Here is a 21,653-nt window from a genome sequence, read left to right as displayed (position 1 = left end):
CTTCTTTAATAGTTTTCTCCTAGTTTGATTTAAAAAAATAAAATAAAATTTGACCTAGTTCAGAAGGTTGTCTGAATATCACAGTGATTTCCAGAATCAAGTGAGAAAGTATTTAATGTAATTCATGATACCTTCTGTCTAAAGCTGCTTTGTGTTTATTGGCTGTTAAATGGAAGTAATGTATTCCTTTTCACATCTATTCTCTTGTAATCACCATCTTCATAACTATTTTTTAAAATTAATGAATGGAAAAATATTTCTCTAGGAAGGTATAATTAGACAAAAAATTGATACATAAAATGTAGTAAAATGATGGTCATAGACTGAATTTTTCTAAAGATCATTTCATTAGTCTTTTTTCCTCAACTTATACATTGCTATATTAAATTTATATAACTAATAAAAACAGTGGACAGATTTAGGTGCATTTTGTAAATAGGTACCTTTTATACATTTTTGTATTTCTATACCAAAAAAGTAAAATGTTTAACCAGAAAGAAAAAAATCAAGCTTCTTATAAATATCTGCCTTTGATTATCACAAAATTACCTTAATTTCCAGTTAAAAATAAAACATCCAAACTCTAAAGCATTTACCTTAATTCCTGTGTTTTCTCGTATTTTCTTCTAGGATGTGAAAAGGCAAAAAAAAAAAAAAGTAGCTAATAATGAATTATGAGTGCACTCAAAGCCTAGACAATATTGTTTTAGTAAGAAATTGAAAGAAAAAGGACATTAAGTTGTAACTTAATGCAAAAAGGTGGAATATATGGTGTGTTTTTGTAAATTTTCCACTTTTCACCTCACCCTTGTGTGTAAGTTTGAACTTAGACCAGTTCTAGATTTGGATACTACTATATTTGATTTTATTTTCGATAAGATAAATTCTCTAGCCTTACTATGAACACATCTAGGTTATATCTATTATTAATACTAATGAATTTCAAGTGAAATTCATTTTTATATTCTTTACATTTGGAAATGGAAGTGGAAAAAAAATCCAGGAAAATCTGATAAAAGTGTTGTTATATCCAGTAGGTAAGGGGATATTTCCTTGTTAATTTTACATGCTAAAAAGGAGTGTTTTTATATCATTTAATTAATTGCACACTCAAGGGATTCTGAGAAGGAAAAAGAAAACAATACAAAGAAACCATTACCCAGGGATTAATAATCAGAAGACACTAATGATATATGATAAAAGTAACTTGTATAGCACATTGTAATAGAATATGAAGGGTCAGTATCCATGACAAAGCAAATAAGAACAATTAGTGGGTCATGACCACATTCATTTTATTCCATAATTTAATATTTCAGGTTGGAAGTATATAACCCCATTAGATTTACCACACTTAACAAAATCTTTCATTCAGAAAGTCCTTGTTGAAATGGTTGCAAGGTTACTCATTTTATCATATGTTGTGGCATGCTTCAAGTTAACTGATTTGGGGATCCATTATCTGAGAACATAAAGTCCAAAACAATGTGGAGAGCAGTATCCTAAGATCCAAAAGAAACATTACTAAATGAAATGAGATATGAGGTTAAGTGGTGATATGAGAGTTGTATCCAAGAAGTATAAAACATAGGATACTTCTAGTGGCATAGAAATTAAGGAAGAATGACAGTCAGACATTAGTAACTTTAAGGTATTTCTCTTAAATTTGTTAGAAAAATAAAAATATTAACAGAAAGGGTGCCCCAATTCTTGACTTGCCGCATAAGAAATAGAAAACCTGTGACCTGGAAAAGAAATCCAGCTTAACCTGCTAACATACCTTAACGCAGAATGGGAAGGGTTGGACATTTACATGAACAGTGAGGCCATCAGGAGGCACAAATGAAAATGAAGCCCATGGTGCTGTTGGAAAGTTGTATCAGGAAAATAGAGTTCTTGTTCATAATGATGGCTTTCTTCCAGGCACATAATAGGCATTGTTTCTGCTAATTCCTAATAGAACAAACTGAAATATAACTCATTACATGATTACTTGCAGCTCTGAATTACTCCTGATGGTAGCATTCTTGCAGTGATAAAGAAGAGATTTGATAAACCCAAACTTTAAGTTCTTCCATTAACTGAGCCTGAGAGATTTGAACTTACAATAAAACAAATCTAAAAGAAGGCATCATAATTCTTAATAATGAATAAACTAGCCCTTTTGTAGAAAACATGAGAGAAAAGGGAAATATTATGTCATAGTAAGAGGGAAAGGAAATATCTGAGAAGAGCAAATATTCTTTTATGAAATTTAATTGTAAGGAATATGGAAACATTGAGAAATGAATAATTTGTGTTCAAAGAATAAATGAAGGCATTCCAGCTATGAAGTAAAAGGTATGGATAGGAAAGGGAAAATATGAATTTTCATAATGATAGCACAGAAATGAAGGCATATTTTTTGTTGTCTTTGAAATATCAGCATTTATTATGTTTTAGAAAATCAAAATGAAAGATTTTCTAGTCCCTCCTCTCTGAACAAATTTTGAAATCCAAGGAGTGGGTCGGCAGAAAGTGGTAGTGAATTGTTTTAAGTTTTTCTCTCCTGCATTTATTGAGTATAACTGACATATAACATTGTGTAAGTTAAACATTTTTTTAACGTTTTTTTATTTTTTGAGAGACAGAGACAGGTTGTGAGCAGGAGAGGGGCAGAGAGAAGGGGGTCACAGAATCCAAAGCAGGCTCCAGGCTCTGAGCTGTCAGCACTCACAAACCGTGAGATCATGACTTGAGCCAAAGTCTGATGCCTAACCGACTGAGCCACCCAGGCGTCCCTAATATTGTGTAAGTTTGAAGTGTACAATGTGTTGATTTGATACACTTATATATTGCAAAATGATTACCAACATAATAGCTAATACTTCTATTATGTCACATAATTACCATTACTTTTTTTGGGTCAGATCCTTTAAGAGCTACTCTGTTAGCAACTTTCTAGTGTATAAAACAGTATTATTAACTATAACAACTACACTGTATATTAGATCCCCAAAACTTAATTGTCTTATAAGTGGAAGTTTGTACCCTTTGGCCAAAATCTCTTCATTTCCCCAAACCTCCAGCCCTTGCTAAGCACCATTCAACTCTGTTTTTAAGAGTTTTTCTTTTTCAAATTTCACATATAAGTGAGATTATAAAGTATTTTGTCTTTCTCTGTCTCATTTATTTCATTTAGCATTATGTCTTCAAGTTCCATCCATGAAGTTGCAAATGGCAGGATTCCCTTTTTCATGGCTGAAGAATATTCCATTATATACATTCACTATATATTCATATACACACCTCCATGTATAGTCGTATCTCCTTTATCCATTCATATATATATATATGGACATTTAGGTTGTTTCCATATCTTGGCTATTGTGAATAAAACTGTAATGAACATGGAAGAGCAGGTAGCCCTTCAAGATTCTGATTTCATTTTCTTTAGGTATATACCCAGAAGTGAGTTCATTGATTTTTCTTCTGCTTGGTTTAGTCTGATGTTGAAGATTTTTATTGAATTCTTCAGTTTTGTTATTGTATTCTTCAACTCTAGGATTTTGGATTTTTTTGTTTTTCTTTTTGGTTGGTTTCTATTTCTTTGTTGATCGCATTTTGTTAGTGCGTTATTTCCTTAATTTTGTTGAGTCATCTCTCTGTGTGGTTCTTACGGTTCACTAAACTACATCAGGAGGATTATTCTGAATTCCGTATCAGCCAGCTCACCTATTTCAATTTCTTTAAAGTCAGTTATTGGAGATGTATTAGTTTCCTTTAGTGGTATCAGGTTTATCTGATTCTTCATAATCCTTGTATCCTTGTATCGATATCTGTGCATTTGAGGAAATTGTCTCATTTTCCAGGCTTTATCGGTTCTGTGTGGCAGGAAAAGACCTTCACCAGTCAGGCCAGCCTGGGTTTGTGGACAGGTCACTGAGTATTGAGTGGGGTGGGCAGGCAGGGCTTGTTATGAGGGTTATAGTTGGGTCAGGCCACTGCCTGTGCTCTGTGGTTTGGTGGGACTACTGGCTGGGCTCCATGTCAAGTGGGGCTGCTGAGTGGTCTCTGAGTCAGGTGGGACTACCAGCTGGGCTTTGCAATCACCTCTGGTTGCACAGTGTCATAGGCTATGTTCCTTGGCAGGGCAGTGCTGCTGTTTGTACTCTATGATTGGGCAGGACTCTGGCTGGGTTCAACAAATGCTCCTTGTTGGGTGGGGCCTCAGGCTGTGCTCCCCAACTGGTTGGTACTGCTGGCTGGAGCCCTTGTTCAGGTGGGGCCACAGACAAGGCTTTGCTGTCCAGTGGGGCCTCTGTGACTGGATGGGGCCATAGGCTGTGCCTGAATTTGGGCAGAGCTATAGGCTGGTTGTCCTGGTTGGGTAGGCAGATGGCTGTGCTCTGTTGTTGGAGGAGGGCACTGGCTGGGCACTCTGGCTGGATGGCTGGCCTACATCTGTGCCACACAGTTGGATGGGGCTGGAGACTGTGCTCTGGGATTAGAGGGGTCGGTCACTGGCTGTGCTCCCTGACTGGATGTGTCCAAAGGCTGTGCTCAGCAATCACATCCAAAGGCATGTGATTTGGCATGGCCAAAGGCTGGGCTTTGTAGCTGGATGGGGTCGTAGGATGGGCTCTAGGGCTAGATACTATTATAGACTTGGCTCTCAGGCTCCCCAGTGTCTCTATTCAGGCTCTTTTGTTTTGTGAGGCCTGAGATTGTGCTCAACAGTTGGGCAAGGGCTTCTAAGCCTGGGTCCCTGCCTGAGCAGGGCTGTAGTATGGGCTCTGCAGCTGCCTACTTTCTCTGGCCAGGATTTCTGGTGGGATAGGACTGGAAGCTACGTTCAGCAGTTGGGTGGTGCTTCCAACTTGCTTCCCTGCCTAGGTGGGCAATAGAATGTGCTTGGTGGTTGCCAGACATCTCCAGCCAAGCAGAACTGTTGAGGCAGAACTATTGGATGGGTATTGAACTTCCTTCCCTGCCCAGGAAAAGGACTGTTAAATGGGTTCTGTGGCTGGTACAACCTGTTGGCTGGGAACATAAATCAGGCAGAACTTCCAGTTGGGTTCTCTGTCCAGATGGGACCACTCTGCAGATGGGCCTCCTTTATGCTTAAGTGCCACTACTATCAGTCTTCAAGATCTGAGGGATGGTTACTGTAAATCCCCTTCCACACTTCCATTTCTGTCTGATCCCCAGTGGTCTAGTCCCACACATTCCCCTAATAATCCTTGTGAAGTAAGACTCAAGTGGGGCACCTGGGAAGCATTTTACAATGTTTTGGAAGCTTGATGTCCACTTTGGGCTTTTTCTCACTGGAGAAACTATAGGCCAGGGCATAGGGGGAGAGCCCTCTTGGTGTAGTGCCGACTCAGCCTGGGGGAGGGGTGATACAGACAAAGTGAAACCTGTGACTGATTTTCCCTTTCCCCACAAAGGAGTTGGGACCCCTGGAGAAGCCTTCTGCCTTTCCTTGAGAATCCTTTTTTGAGAACTTTGGGTGTCACAAATCCAAAATGAATTCGAAACTGAGCATCAGACAGCACGAACTTTATTCAATGGCCAAAGAATGGAGAAACAGGGAACTAAATTCACAGATCAACTTCTCATTTGGGGTGTGTTCAGAGCAATTTTGTGGGGTTAGGATAATGAGGGCAGAATTATGCATAAGTTTTTCTGGAGAGGGGCATGACTTTTCTGGAACTGGGGTGTCACCTCTTTTTCTTCCTAATATGGCTCTGGTCAGTACTGTCATGGCTCTTGTGGGTGTGTCATTTACCATGCTAAAGTATTATAATTAGCATATAGTATAATTCTTTGGAAATTCATCCAAGTTTTGCATGTATCAGCAATTGAGTAGTAGTATATGGTACGGATTTACAACAGTTTTTTTTTTTTTTTTTTAAATTTTTTTTTTTTCAACGTTTATTTATTTTTGGGACAGAGAGAGACAGAGCATGAATGGGGGAGGGGCAGAGAGAGAGGGAGACACAGAATCGGAAACAGGCTCCAGGCTCTGAGCCATCAGCCCAGAGCCTGACGTGGGGCTCGAACTCACGGACCGCGAGATCGTGACCTGGCTGAAGTCGGACGCTTAACCGACTGCGCCACCCAGGCGCCCCACCAAGCACCCTTTCAAAATAAAATTTTTATAGTTTTACAATTTACATTTTTAAATTTTTTATATTAAATATAATTTATTGTCAAATTGGTTTTTATACAACACCCAGTGTTCATCCCAACAGGTGCCCTCCTCAATGCCCATCACCCACTTTCCCCTCTCCCCCACCCCCCATGAACCCTCAGTTTGTTCTCAGTACTTAAGAGTCTCTTATGGTTTGCCTCCCTCCCTCTCTGTAACTTTTTTCCCCCCTTCCCTTCCCCCATGGTTCTGTTAGTTTCTCATGATCCACGTTTGAGTGAATAGTACATACATTTAAATCTATGATCCACCTTCAGTTGTTTTTTATATAACCTGTGAAGTTTAGGTTGAGGTTCTTTTTTTTTTTGTTTTGGTCTGTGGATGTGCTCTTCTCTAGTACCACTTGTTGAAAGGCTATCCTTTTCAATTGAATTCTCCAACTGAATTGCTTTTGCACTTTATAAAAAGTTGAGCATATTGATGTGTGCCTACTTCTGAGTTTCTCTTCTGTCCTGTTGATCTATGTGTCAATCCTTTGTGAATAGCATAAAGTTTAGAACATGGTAACTAAAGAAAAAGTCTTGAAGTCTGGTAGGCTAACTCCGCCTACTTTTTTTCCAAAATTGTTTTGCCAGTTGAGGTCATTTTGCTTCTTCATACAAATTTTACAGTAATTTCATCCACATATGTAAAAAATCTTGCTGGAATTTTGATATAAATTGCATTAAATTTGTATGTTATGGAAGTGTATAAATAATTGAATATTAACTGTAATAGGTAAATGTTTATGGAAATACAGCATTTGATAAACTCTTTTCACAAGCTGATTTCCAGGCTCAAGTAGTTTCACTGATAAAATCTGAAAAATTTAAGGAAAAAATATTATCAAATTTTACACAACAATTTCCAGAGCAAAGATAAAAAGAAGTTCCCTTTCTAGTTTTCTAGAGCTAGCATAACATTGATATCAGTACCTGTCAAGTTAAAGTAAATTAAAATTATAAACTAATCTCTCTTTGGCATATGGAAAATTAAAAAAAAAGTATTAAATCTAATGATATATAAAATTGATACTACATCATGACCAATTTGAATTAATTCTAGGTATGTGAGGTTGATTTGGCACTAGAAAACAAATTAATGATTCGTTACATAAACAGATGAAAATCATATGTTAATCTCAATAGATTAAAAACAGCATTTGATAAAATCCACTACTCATTTATCACAAGATTCTTGACAACCTTGGAGTAGAGGGAGTTTCCTTAATTTGATTCAGAAAACCTAAATAGGAAAAGTAAACTCTCTAGCAGATATCATATTTAGTGGTGAAATATTAAAAGCTATCCCTCTGAGATGAGAAAAATACTACTCTCATTATTTATATTCACAACGTTGTATTCCTATTTTTGGCCAGTTTAAAGGGGCCAAATTAAGAAAGAAAAGGTCAGTCAATTGAAAAAGGAAAAATAAGTGTTATTGATTATAGATAAGAGATTATGTATATAGGAAATCCAAATGATTCTAGAAAAAACATTAAAATTAAACACTGACTTTAGCAAAGTCACTCAGGTCACATACAAATATAGATTGTATATTTATACTTACAGCAAAGAATTAGGGAATGAAAATAAAATACTGATACTACTTACAGTGTCATAAAAATATTAAATACTGGCTCATTTGCTTAAACATCTGACTGCGGCTCAGGTCATGATCTCACTGCTTGTGGGTCCAAGCCCTGCATGGGGCTCCGTGCTGATGGTGTGGAGCCTGCTTGGGATTGTTGCTCTCTCCTCTCTCTCTGCCCCTACCCCACTTATGCTTTCTTTCTCTCTCAAAATAAATAAACTTAAAATTAAATACCAAGGAAGATATCTATTAAAATATGTGGAAAACTGCTGCCTTGGAAACACACAAAAAATCACTTTATTATGAGAAACTAGAGTGACAAAGAGAGAGACAAAACTGAAATCAGGCATTTAAAACACTATGAAAACACCAGTAGTTGATGAAATAATGAAGGGTGACTCTGTCCCTTCTTGATTCTCACACTTCTCCTTTGAGGAGGGATTGCCTATTCACAGAGGGGACCATCTCCACAGAGATCATAGTCTGTCATTGCCACCCCACAACACACACAGGTAGTTCCTTGGGGGTAAATGGATTATCCAACTGTGTTTTGTAAGTGGTGGGTACTTCTCATAACTCTTTCTGAGAACATTTGGAAAATTAAAGTTTACTGAATCTTCTTATTTGTCTTTGAGTTAAAAATTTAGAAGGCAGTGTGGAGCCTGCTTCAGATCTTCTGTCCTCCCCGTCTCTCTCCACCTCTCCTGCTCACACGGTCTCTCAAAAATAAACGTTAAAAATAATTGAATTCTTAATTATATTTTTATGATAAAGAATGTAGACATATCATTGAATATTTAGCTATCTTAACTTTTTATCACTTAGATTTTTTAAAAAATTCAGACTGTGTCGAAGACCCCAAATTTTAATTTTTTTGATCTGGCCCTTATGTGTAAAATTGATATCCCACACCAAAGAGATTAACTATGATCTTGCAGAAACCAATACTTGTAATGGTAATAACTGAGGATAAAGTAGAAGTATCTTTTGCTGAATAAAAAATGTGGATGGCTATATGTAGTCATGTATTGAAAGTTCAATATTATAACAATGTCCGTTCTCTCCCAATTTATCTTTTGAGTCAATGTGATGCAAAAACCTGCAGCATTTTAATTTTAAGAAATTTCAGAAGCTTATTCTAAGTTTAGATGGAAATGCAAAGGACAAAACATAGCTACACACTCTTGAAGTACAACAAAGTTGGAAGACTTATTGCAAATATCAAGATTTCTAAAGCAACAACAATTAAGATGTGATATTGGTACAAGAAAAATTAAAAAATGAAATTGGCCAGCAAAATAAAATAGAAATTCCAGTAACAGATCTAGACTTATTTGATTACCTGAATGACAGCAAGTTCCCAGCTGTGAGAAGAAAGGAAAGATTCAATAAATGCCATGTCAACTGGATATTCCTTTGGGAAGAATGAATGAAATGTAACCCCTACATTACACCTTTGTATATAGTGAAAGTTTACCACAGTGGTTGTACTGATTTTCTCTCCAACTGGCAGGTTATGAACCACATTGGCAAACAATTGTTTTTTAGCCTACAAACAGCCAAACAATTTTGCCTATTTTAGCCAGGCTTGTATGTATAGATCAATGAATGAATGAAAGAGATCTGACAGTTACTAATTTGTCCACCTTGATTTTTAGATGCTCAGGATCCAGAGAAATGGTTACTAGGTGGGACTGTGGACCCATTGGATCTAACCCATGGTTAGATAGGATTCTATCACTTGGCTTTGAAACACACCAACTCTGTTTGCATTTGTGTCCTGTGGTATCAGAGTTCCAACAGAAATTGAAAGGTCAGTTTTAACACACCTTGAAAGAATTTGGGAGTGTTTTTCCTAGGTCTAGAATTACTCTGATAAATGATCATACCTCTTCTTGGGGAAGAATTGGCTAAAAAATTTTTGTCAGTATTTTCTGGGACATTGCAGGATCCTTCCACAAGAAGACCTGGACTCTCATTCAATGATAGGTTTGACAGTTGGAAACTGGCTCAGGCATGGAAAATGGGTAAGAGACTGAATTTCCATTGGGGTGGCTTCCCTCAGCTTTCTTTTGGAAACTTCTTGATTACATAGATCAAATAATACCCTCTTTTGCTTCCCATTTCAGTCTTATTCAGAGCTCTGTAGGTCAGTGACCCTGTATTTCCATTCCCAGACAAACAAAAATTAGTCCACCTTGCCTTTAACAGTAAGTGTTGCTCCCTGGCTTTTGATACTCTGAATCTTGTCATTGGCAAATAGCATGTTCCCTCACCCAAATCATTGATTTACAAAGAACAGTCATTACTGAGGTCCCAATGATGCTGCTGTTGCTTCTACTAGAACATATTTTTTTTTGTGAAGAGAATTTCCTTTGGCTTTTCACAGCTCGTGTGTTCTCTGGTTTTAGTTGGTAAATCCAATCTAATATTTCTTTTTGAGACTTATGCACCATTGATAAACACTGTATAAAGCCTCATTTGCTGTAGGCTCCAATGTGTCCAAGTTTCAAGGAATCAGACTAGCAGTACATTAGGATTAGCTCTAGGTGTTTTTGCCAGGATGTCAAATTATGAGCCCCTAAAGAGTGACCTCTATATCCATAATCTCTGCCTTATTCAACATTTTATTGAACCCTTACTCAAGTCTAGTACTCTCATGGTCCATCTTAGGTGTGCTATCTTGATTCCTGCAATACACTTTAGCTATTTTGATGAATAATTATTTTCCTTCTGTAGAAGGGGAAGTACTTCCATAGGAAGGCCATGTTGAAACTTGGTCTTAGATATTGTTATAGAAGCCATGATTTGAGGTGAGGGCAGACTTTATGGAAAATAAGTATCATCTTCCAATGCATTTGCTTCAGTTGAGGACTATATATACTCTAAGTAGGAGGAGGCTGTTATTTTCTAGCAAGGAAGACTGGACCACTTCTTTAAGTCAGAGAGTGTAGGAGAATCTAGGGGTTCAAGATTCTTAAGCACAGTTACTCATTTCCATCCTACTGTGGAAACTCGGGACAAGGGTAAAACACATGCTTCAGAATTCTTCCACTTGGAAGGTCAAGGGAGAATGGAAGAGAATACATGTTAACTCTTCTTTAAATGTTTGGTAGAATTCCCCTGCAAAGCCATCTGGCCCCTCTTGTTATTTGCGAGATTTTTGATTACTAATTTGATTTCTCTACTGGTTATGGGTCTGTTCAAATTTTCTATTTCTTCCTGTTTCAGGTTTGGTAATTTATGTGTTTCTAGCTATTTGTCCATTTCTTCCAGATTGCCTATTTTATTGGCATGTAATTGCTCATAATATTCTTATTATTTGTATTTCTGCTGTGTTGGTTGTGGTCTCCTCTTTCATTCTTGATTTTATTTATTTGGGTCATTTCCTTTTTCTTTTTGATCAGACTAGCTAGGGATTTATCAACTTTGTTAATTTTTTCAAAGAACCATCTCCTGGTTTCATTCTTTAGTAGGCTATTCTTTAGTTTCCAAGTATTTGTTAGCTTTACAAATTTTTTCTTGTGGTTGAGTTCGAGTTTCATAGCATTATGGTCTGAAAATATGCATAGTATGATCTTGATCTCTTTTTACTTGTTGAAGGCTGATTTGTGTTCTACTATGTGATCTGTTCTGGAGAATGTTCCCTGTGCACTCAAGAAGAATTTGTATTCTGCTGCTTTAGGATAAAAGGTTGTGAATATATCTGTTAAGTCCCTTTGGTCCAGTGTTTCATTCAAAGCCATTGTTTCCTTGCTGATTTTCTGTTTAGATGGTCTGTGCATTGTTGTATGTGGGATGTTGAAGTCTCCTACTATTATGGCATTACTATCAATGAGTTCATGTTTGTGATTCATTGATTTATATATTTGGGTGCTTTCATGTTTGGAGCATAAATGTTTGCAATTGTTAGGTCTTCTTGGTGGATAGACCCCTTAATTATGATATAATGCCCTTCTTTATCTCTTGTTACAGTCTTTATTTAAGAAATCTAGATTGTCTGATATAAGTATGGCTACTCTGGCTATATTTTGGCAACCTAGCCTGATAGATGGTTCTCCATCCCTTTATTTTCAATTTGAAGGTGTCTTTAGGTCTAAAATGGGTCTCTTGTAAACAGTGTATAGATGGATCTTGTTTTCTTATCTATTCTGTTACCCTGTGTCTTTTTTTTTTTTTTAATTTTTTTTTTTCAACGTTTATTTATTTTTGGGACAGAGAGAGACAGAGCATGAATGGGGGAGGGGCAGAGAGAGAGGGAGACACAGAATCGGAAACAGGCTCCAGGCTCCGAGCCATCAGCCCAGAGCCCGACGCGGGGCTCGAACTCACGGACCGCGAGATCATGACCTGGCTGAAGTCGGACGCTTAACCGACTGCGCCACCCAGGCGCCCCTACCCTGTGTCTTTTGATTAGCGTGTTTAGACCATTGACGTTTAGAGTGAGTACTGAAAGATATGAATTTATTGCCATTATGTTGCCTGTAGAGTTGGAGTTTCTGGTAGTGTTCTCTGGTCCCTTCTAGTCTTTGTTGCTTTGTCGCCCCCCCCTCCCGCCCCACCTCTTTTCTCCCCTCAGCGAGTCCCCCTTAAAATGTATTGCAGGGCTGGTTTAGTGGTCATGAACTCCTTTAATATTTGTCTGGGAAACTTTTTATCTCTCCTTCTGTTTTGAATGACAGCCTTGCTGGATAAAGAATTCTTGGCTACATATTTTTCTGATTCAGCACATTGAATATATCCTGCTACTCCTTTCTTGCCTGCCAAGTTTCTGTGGATAGGTCTGCTGCAAACCTGATCTGTCTTCCTTTGCTGCTTTCATGATTCTTTCCTTTCCTGAGCATTTTGTGAATTTAACTGTGATATGCCTTGTTGATGGTCAGTTTTTGTTGAATCTGATGTGCTTTGTGCTTCCTGGATTTTGATATCTGTGTCTTTCCCCAGGTTAGGAACTTTTTCTGCTATGATTTGCTGACATAAATTTTCTACCCCTTTTTCTCTCTTCATCTTCTGGGACCCCTGTGATTCTGATGTTATTCCTTTTTAATAAGTCACTGAGTTCTCTAATTTTTTTTTTTTGTGCTCTTTTGCCTTAGTCTCCCTCTTTTTTTCTGCTTCATTATTCTCCATAAATTTGTCCTCTATATCGCTGATTCGCTGCTCTGCCTCATCCATCCTTGCTGCTATGAAACCATTCGAGAATGCAGCGTAGTTATAGCATTTTTTATTTCATCCTGATTAACTTTAACTTCTTTTATCTCCACAGAAAGGGATTCTAATCTATTTTCCACCCCAGCTAGTGTTATTATTATCATGATTCTAAATTCTGGTTCAGACATCTTGCTTGTATCTGTGTTGGTTAAGTCCCTGGGTGTCATTTCTTCCTATGCTTTCTTTTGGGGTGAATTCCTTCATTTCCTCACTTTGGAGGAAGAAAAGGAATTAATAAAGTAAATGTTAAAATTAAAAAATTAAAAACATCACAAAGAAATCAAATAAAGGATGCTAGATCTTGGGTGTGTTTTGGTCTGGTTGTTAAAAGAAGCTTGATAGATTAGAGAAAAAAGGGAAAAAAAGAAAAAGGAAAAAAGGAAACATTTGAAAATTTGAAAAAAATGAATACAATAAAATAGAATAAAATGAAATGATGAAAGTGAAATAGAATTTTAAAAATTTACAAAGAAGTAAAAAATATAGTAAAAAAATTAAAGAAAAATCTTAAATTTTTTTAATGTTTATTTATTTTTGAGAGAGAGAGACAGAGACAGAGTGTGAGTTGGGGGGGGGCAGAGAGAGAGAGGGAGACACAGAATCCGACACAGAGCCTGACATGGGTCTCAAACTCACGAGTTGTGAGATCATGACCTGAGCCCAAGTCAGATGTTCAACTGGCTGAGCCACCCAGGCACCCCAAAAGAAAAACCTTTTTAATAAAAATGGAAAATAAAGACTTTTTTCCTCTTTCTGTATCAAGAATAAGAAAAGAAAAAGAAAAAAAATTGAATAAAAAGACCAGTGAATGAAGTACGATTGAAATTACATCTGGTTTCCCATAGAAGTCAAGCACTAGAAAGTGCTTCCCCTGTTTATAGAGTCTTAATGGAATTAAATCCTCTCCTTTCTCCTTTCTCCCTTTTTTATTCAGTCTCTATGGCTGTTTCCACTTTTCCTCATTCTCTCCAGCTGCTTTCCCCCAAAAGAAACACTCCTGAGGGAGTTCAGGGTCTGAACCTCTGTAGCTTGTAACCTGGTGGTGCTCTGGTGGGAAGAAGGAATCCCCAGGAGCAGAGAGTGAGGCCCAAGTGGTCCTCAGGCCACATGGGGAGAGGTGGTTCCCCTGCTGGGAGGACACTTGGTAGAGGCTGCAGGGCCACCCCACAGGCAAAGGCCAGAGTGCTTTTCCCATACTCTCCCCCCCTCCCTCTGTCCTCTCTCTGCCAGCAAATACAGCTCCCTGCCCTCCACAGCTTCTCTCCCTCGGTTCACTTCTCTGCACTGTGTACCTGCTGAGTTCTGTGGTTCAGGTTGTGCAGATTGTTGTGTTAATACTCAAATCAGTTTTCTAGGTGTGCAAGATGGTTTAGTGATGATTTGGCTGCATTTCACGGACGAGAGATACAAAAAAAACAACAACAACAACTTCTGTGCTGTTCTGCCATTTTGGCCCCTCCTCAGGATCATATGGTTCTTATCCTTTCTTTTATTAATGTGGTGTAGCACATTGATTTGCGGATATTGAACCACCCCTGCAGCCCAGGAATAAATCCCACTTGATCATGGTGAATAATTTTTTTAATGTACTGTGGGATTTTATTTGCTGGTATCTTTTTGAGAATTTTTACATCCATGTCATCCAGAATATTGGCCTGTAATTCTCCTTTTTACTGTGGTCTTTATTTGGTTTTAGTATCAAGGTAATGCTGGCCTTGTAGAATGAGTTCAGAAGTTTTCCTTTGATTTCTCTGTTTTGGAATAGTTTGAGAAGAGTAGGTGTTAACTCTTCTTTAAATGTCTGGTAGAATTCCCCTGGGAAGCCATCTGGTTCTGCATATATGTTGGGAGATGTTTGATTACTGATTCAATTTCTTTGCTGTTAATGAGTGTGTTCACATTTTATATTTCTTCCTGTTTCAATTTTGGTAGTTTGTATGTTTCTAGGGATTTTCCCATTTCTTTCAGTTTTCCCAGTTTGTTGGCATGTAATTTTTCATAATATTCTCAGAATTGTTCATATTTCTGTGGTGTTGTTATCTCTCCTTTTTCATTCATGATTTTATTTATTTGGGTCCTTTATCTTTTTGATGAGTCTGGCTAGAGGTTTATCAATTTTCTTAATTCATTCAAAGAACCAGCTCTTAGTTTTGTTGATCTGTTCAACTGTTTTTTTTTTTTTTTGGCTTGTTTGTTTCTATATCATTTATTATTGCTCTAATCTTTATTTCTCTACTTCTACTAGCATTGGGGTTAATTTGCTTTTCCTTTTCTAGCTCCTTCAGGTGTAAGGTTAGGTTGTATATTTAGGACCTTTCTTGCTTTGTGAAGTAAGCCTGAATTACAATATGCTTCCATCTTAGGGCTGCCTTTGCTGGATCCCAAAGGTTTTGGACTATTGTGTTTTCATTTTCATTTGCTTCCATATATTTTTCACATTCCATATGAATGTCAAGCCATTCATTCTTTAGTAGCATGTTCTTTAACCTCTGTGTGTTTGTCGTCTTTCCAAATATTTTCTTGTTGTTGACTTTAATTTTCATAGCATTGTGATTTGAAAATATGCATGGTATAATGTCAATCTTTTGTATTTGTAGAGGGCTTGTTTTTGACCCAGTACGTGATCTGTTCTGGAGAATGTTCCATGTGCATTTGAAAAGAATATGTATTCTGCTTTAGGATGGAATGTTCTGAATATATTTGTTGAGTGGGACCTCCTTCTAATGTCATCCTCTCTGGCTTGGTTTTTCTCAGAAGAAATTGTAATGTATCATGATGTATTACTGTTTTCATATATTGTTTGTTTCAATTTGCTAATTTATTAATGTTTTACTTAGGATTGTTGTGTCTATCATCATGAGAAATATTATCTAGTAAATTTTATTTCTTTTAATATTCTCACCAGGCTTTAATATCAAATTATTCTGGGCTTTTAAAATGAATGTGTTTTGCTTTTCTCCCCCAACTTTTTGAGAAGCTTGTGTAAGATTCGTGATATTTGGAATAATCTGCTTGGACTGCCATTTGGGTTTGGCATTTACATTAAGGGAAAATTTCTCTTACAGATGCATTTGCCTTTTATAGATATGGGAATGCTAATATTTGATTAATCATGTGTCATTTTCATGAGTTCTAGGAGATTTTCTGCTCAAATGCATGTAAAAATTCATTGGCATACATCATTTAGAATGTCACCTCATTTCTTCTTAATATCTCTAGAATCTGTAGTGGTAGACATGATAATTGGAACTTTGTAAAAAATAAAATGTATGTGTTTATTTATGTACTCTTTTCCATTTATTCTTGATCTTGATACAGATACTATCTTGGTTATTATAGCTTCATAAATCTTGAATTTAGGGAGTTTTGTTCTCTGGTATTTGTTCTAAAACTGTTCTAGATATTCTACATCTTTTGCCTTTGTGTATAAATTTTAGAATAAGGTTGTCAAGTTTTATAGAAAAATCTTCTGAGTTTTGATAGGAATAATATTGAATCTGTAGAAAAATTTGGGGAAAGTTGACATCTCAGCAATAGTAAATCTTGCAATCTCTGAACATGATATATTTCTACATTTTTTCGGTCTCCTTTAATTTATCATAGACAAGTTTTGTATTCCTATGTATAAATTTTCATGTATTTTGTCAGGTTAATCCCTAAGTATTTTATATTTTTGTCTTTTTTTGATTTTATAATTTTATAATTTTAAAATTTTATAATCTTGTAAATTATGATATTATTTTATAATTATAATTTTGATTGTTGCTAGTATATAGAAAGAAAACTAATTTCTGTATATTGATCTCGTATGTTGCAAACTTTCTAAAATCACTTATTAGTTCTAGTAGTTGTTAAAGAGATTCTACAATATTTTCTACAAAGACAACTATGTAGTCTGCAAATAAAGATAGGGGATTCTTTTCTTCTTGTTCATTCTGGATGCTTGATTTTTTCCCCCCTGCCTTATTTCATGAACTAGAATCTTCAGTAGAATGTTAGAGATTTGTAGACTAAGGATATTATTATCTTGTCCCTGATCTTAGAATGAAAGCATTCTATTTTTCAATATTTTACTATTAACAAAGCCAATATATAAATTCTTATCTCACTTCCGGTTATATTTCTTTATTTTTCTAGATTTGTGAAGTAAATAAAATGCCATTTATCTCCTTTACATATTTGATATATTTGCTAGCTTGGAATATGTTCAAAAAATGTGCATTATGGTTATAATTTGTCAGACAGTATTTGTGACAGTGCTAGATAGTGCTAGATAGTGACAAAACTGAGGAAATACATATTCATCATTAATTCATCATATTTTTTGTTTTTTTCCCACACCTGCTTCCTTGCCCAAGCACATTTCTTCTTAATAATGAATAAGTGACTTCAAAATGTAGAGATATAAATACAGATTAAGACCCGGCCAAATTTATTTTCTGAAGTTTTCCACAGTATTTGGTCCTTTGCCTTTAATTAGATGGGTCTATAAACTACATCTCTCAGTAACTCTTGAACCAAAAAGATGGCATATTGTTATGGATGGTGGTAGACTTGTAGTTTCAGGGAGTCTAAACACTTATGGGAATCTTAAGCAAGAATTAGACTACCCTGCTTTTTACCTATAAATAGTCTACTGGAGTATAAACCATTATATAGACTATAAAGATAGTGTTTAAGTTCATATATTTAATACATATTTTCATTAAAAGAGAGAAACTTTAGACATTTTTAATGTCAAAACAAACTACCAGGAGTTTAATGTGGGAAAGAATTTTAATGTTTATATTTTTCTGATGTGAAATAATCAACATTATAAGAGGAGATTCCAGGGATGACTGAAGAAATTTGCATAAATTTTCAATGTTTTTCATGATCATGGAAACTATATAGGGATTGAAGTATATTTGTTTTTCAAAGCCTCAAATTATTTATCAATTTAAAACCTAGATGTGAATTTTTTTATATCAAGGACGCAAACATCAAGAAGAATTATCAAGTTTTGTCAATTTAGTCATGTATTAAAGAATAAGAATGTACTAGCAGAAAAGAGATAGAACATATATGTACAGCAAAGTTTTTAAAAGACTATTTACAAAACGTATCTGTTATTAAAGGAAGTGAAAAAGTGATGATGTAGTGTGTAAGTATAGCAATGTGGAGAACCATTAATACTCCTGTTGCTGAAGGGAAAGATGCGGGAAGAGTTACTGGGAAGTGGAGCAAGTGACTCTAGTTGTAGGAGAGCTGTATCATCAGAGATAGAGCTTTGGGTAGGAGGATTCAGCTAACTACAGGCCACTCCAACAGGAATAAATGGACAAAATAGATACTGGCTCCACTCTCTCCCTAAACTCTAATCTCTTATCAGATCTTCCCATTGGTTAAACTCTCCTTGAAGCCAGAGGTCAAGGGAATCTACTTATGAAATTTATAAGATGAGTCTCATGGGGGGCATGGAAACAATGGAAATAGATACATCTGGATAGCCATAGAGAAAATATCCAAAACATTTTGGATGTTTGTCCATTTTAGACTGTTGCATGTTTGGCCAACCTCAATCATCAATATTTATTGTCAGGATTATGATAGGGCTTAGTTCTACTGAACTGTTGATAACCTAAAGTATCAATATATATGCCTGAGACAGTGGTCCTTGGTCTTCTGTTTATTTTTTCTTTATAGATTCAGAATACAACTTCCTTATGATAGAGCAGTGTCAATTTTTTCTGAACACATCTCTCATAAATTAGGCACTAACTTGGTTTTGTTTTATATTTGTTTTCTATCACTTAAAAATTTTTGTAATATTTGGTTAAGTTTTGGTAATAAGTTTTGTAATATTTTGTAAGTTTTGCTTAAGTTGGATAGAGGTATAGTAATTAATATACTTCCTACAAACAAAGCCATGTTTACTTTTAAGGTATGTTATCTTGATAGAGGTTCATTTATAAGAAGAGTAAAGAATGAACAGGGGCCTTAGGATGTTTTGAGGAAGATAACCTGATTTAGGGCACAGGTAAAGAAGACAGAATGACTTGTTAACTTAAAGAACTATGTTTAGGAGTCTCTGATCTTTTGAAAACTTGATTCTTAGTTTTCAGTATTCTCTTACTTCTTTGAGGGTAATGCAATTCTTTTGAATGAGTCACTGAAAGCTTGTCTCACTTGTTTGTTTCTCAGAGTGTAAATGAATGGGTTCAACATGGGAGCTATGGATGTCATTAGCACTGTCACACTCTTATTAATAGCCACTGATTCCTTTGCTGAAGGTTTAACATAGATGAAAATACAGCTTCCATATGTAATGGAAACAACAATCATGTGAGAAGAACAGGTAGAAAAGGCCCTTTTTCTTTGCTGGGCAGAGGGGAATTGTAGAATAGTCTTGATAATGCAGATATAGGACAGAACAACACACAGAAGGGTTGTGATGAAGGCCAGTACAGCACAGGTTATCACCATCTGCTCTAAAAGCCAGGTGTCTGAGCATGATATCTTCAATATAGGATATGAATCACAGAAGAAATAATCAATGACATTCGAGTCACAGAATTCTAGATTTACTATCATGATAAGTGGTGCGAGTATGATCAACACACCAGCTGTCCAGCAGCAGAGGACAAACCTTCTGCAAACTTTGTTGTTGATGATGGTTACATAATGCAGGGGTTTGCAGATGGCCACATAGCGATCATAAGACATGATGGCCAAAAGATAAAATTCTGTTACCCCAAATGCATCAATAAAAAACACTTGAGTGACACAAATATTGTAAGTTATTGATCTATCACCTGTTGCTATGTTGTATAAATATCTAGGAATACAAGCAGATGTAAATGAAATTTCTAATAAGGCAAAATTCTGTAGGAAAAAGTACATGGGTGTTTTAAGGTGGGAGTCGAGCAAAGTGAGGAATATAATGGTCAGATTCCCAGTTATACTTAACATGTAAGTGAGAAATAGAAACATAAAAATTGGAATCTGAAATTGAGGGTCATCTGTCAGTCCGAGGAGAATGAAGGTTGTTATTGTCTGGTTGCTCATCATTGACCTCCAGTTTCTTTATTATTTTCAAGAAAAGTTCAAAGAGATTCCAAATGAATAGAGTAGTATCAAAGGCAAGTGGTACAATACCCTATTTTGTTAGGGTATAGAGAGTCCCACTCTGTTGCTCCCACCTTTATAATCAAAACAAACCAGACTCATAACAAAATCATAGTTTTAAAAAATCTCAAATCTGAAGATCCAAAAAAAACCTAAATGAAATAAACTACATAAAGTAATACATTTTTCATAGGAGAGAAAAAAATCTCAACTACTGCCATCAAAGGCAGAAAGGATAAAGATGGAGGGGTTTGCCATAGGTAGAAGTAAAAAGAAACCAGCCAAAATGTTAACGTAATTTTACTGGGCTGCGTAAGAGCCCCTGTAACAGATTGGAATTTCAAGGTTCTCTACTCAGAGTGACTTTTCTTATGCAACTCTTCCCCGCAAATCCATACCAGGTACTCAATCAAGGTAGTATATCAGTGCTTTGGGGAAGGAACAGATATTGTCCCAAATGCAAGTCAAATGTCTTCTGAATACATTTCAAGTTTTCAAATACAGAAGAATGAGGAAGGGGGGCATACAGCTAAGAGAAACCCTTTTAATATATTCTTAGTCTACACAAGATGCATGGAGGCTAATCTCCCCAAATGAGAGCAGTGTAATGGGGCAGAGAAGAATCTCCTAGGATCCAGAAAGCTGGGAATGGGCTGAAAAGCAAAGAAAACTCACCAGTGTGAAGACAATGGAATGACATCTTTGTAATGCTGAAATAGACAACAACAACAGAAACCTAAAATTCTTATTCAGTGAAAAGTCCATCAGATATGAAAGCAAAATAAGACATTTTTACACAGAAAAAGCTGAGACATACTATTTCCAGTAGAGTTCCACTGAAAAGAATGCTAAAAGTTCTTCGTGTTAAAATATGATACCAGATGGAAACTAGGTATGCAGAAATAAGGAGTACCAGATTTTGGAAATAAAAAATCCATGATTTTCTTAGAATCTTTATATCTATGTATCTATCCATGTATCCTCTATTTGTCCATCCGTCTGTGTATTTATTTAAAGAATTGACATGAATATTAGAAATAAAAAATACAATTGTCATTTTCTACACATAAGACCATTTTTTTAATTAAAAAAAAAAAAACCTGTGGAGTCTATATTTTAAAAACCTTTCTGAATTAGCGACTTTAGCAAGATTCCAGGATGCAAGGTCAATGAACAATGCTAATTTTGTTTCTATACATCAGCAGCAAATAATTGGAAAATGAAAAAAGTCTTTTAAAAATAGCATCAATAATATCAAGTAACATCAAATGAAAGCTGTAGAAGGCTAAATCCTAACTGTAGAAATTAGTAAATACCTAAAAGAGATATGAAACGTTCGTGAATTGGAAACCTGAATATATTAAGATGTCAGTTTTCTCCGTATTGTTCCATAGATTCAGTGCAATGTTAGAAAAATACAGTGGGGATTTTGAGAGAGAGAGAGAGAGAGAGAGAGAAAGAGCATGAGCAAGCAAGCATGGGAGGGGCAGAAAGGGAGAGAGAGAATCCCAAACAGGGTCTTCACGGTCAGCACACAGCCTGACGTGGGGCTCAAATTCATGAATCCTGA

At 36.0% G+C, this 21,653-nt stretch overlaps 1 protein-coding gene across 1 annotated transcript; it reads right to left on the bottom strand.

Annotated features, from left to right (window-relative positions):
• Nucleotides 1-19,087: 19,087 nt before the first annotated feature.
• LOC101087755 (olfactory receptor 6C2-like) lies at nucleotides 19,088-20,026 on the bottom strand. The gene has a single exon (XM_011284047.1). It carries the CDS (start codon nucleotides 20,024-20,026, stop codon nucleotides 19,088-19,090), a length of 939 nt encoding a protein of 312 aa, XP_011282349.1.
• Nucleotides 20,027-21,653: the final 1,627 nt, after the last annotated feature.

The sequence above is a fragment of the Felis catus genome, chromosome B4, assembly GCF_018350175.1.
Source record: "Felis catus isolate Fca126 chromosome B4, F.catus_Fca126_mat1.0, whole genome shotgun sequence".
NCBI classification, from domain to species: Eukaryota; Metazoa; Chordata; class Mammalia; order Carnivora; family Felidae; genus Felis; species Felis catus.
This window is presented reverse-complemented; position numbering and strand designations above follow the sequence as displayed.

Coding starts and splice junctions, on each gene's coding strand:
- LOC101087755 (XM_011284047.1), bottom strand. CDS start 20,026: ATGATGAGCAACCAGACAATAACAACCTTCATTCTCCTCGGACTGACA.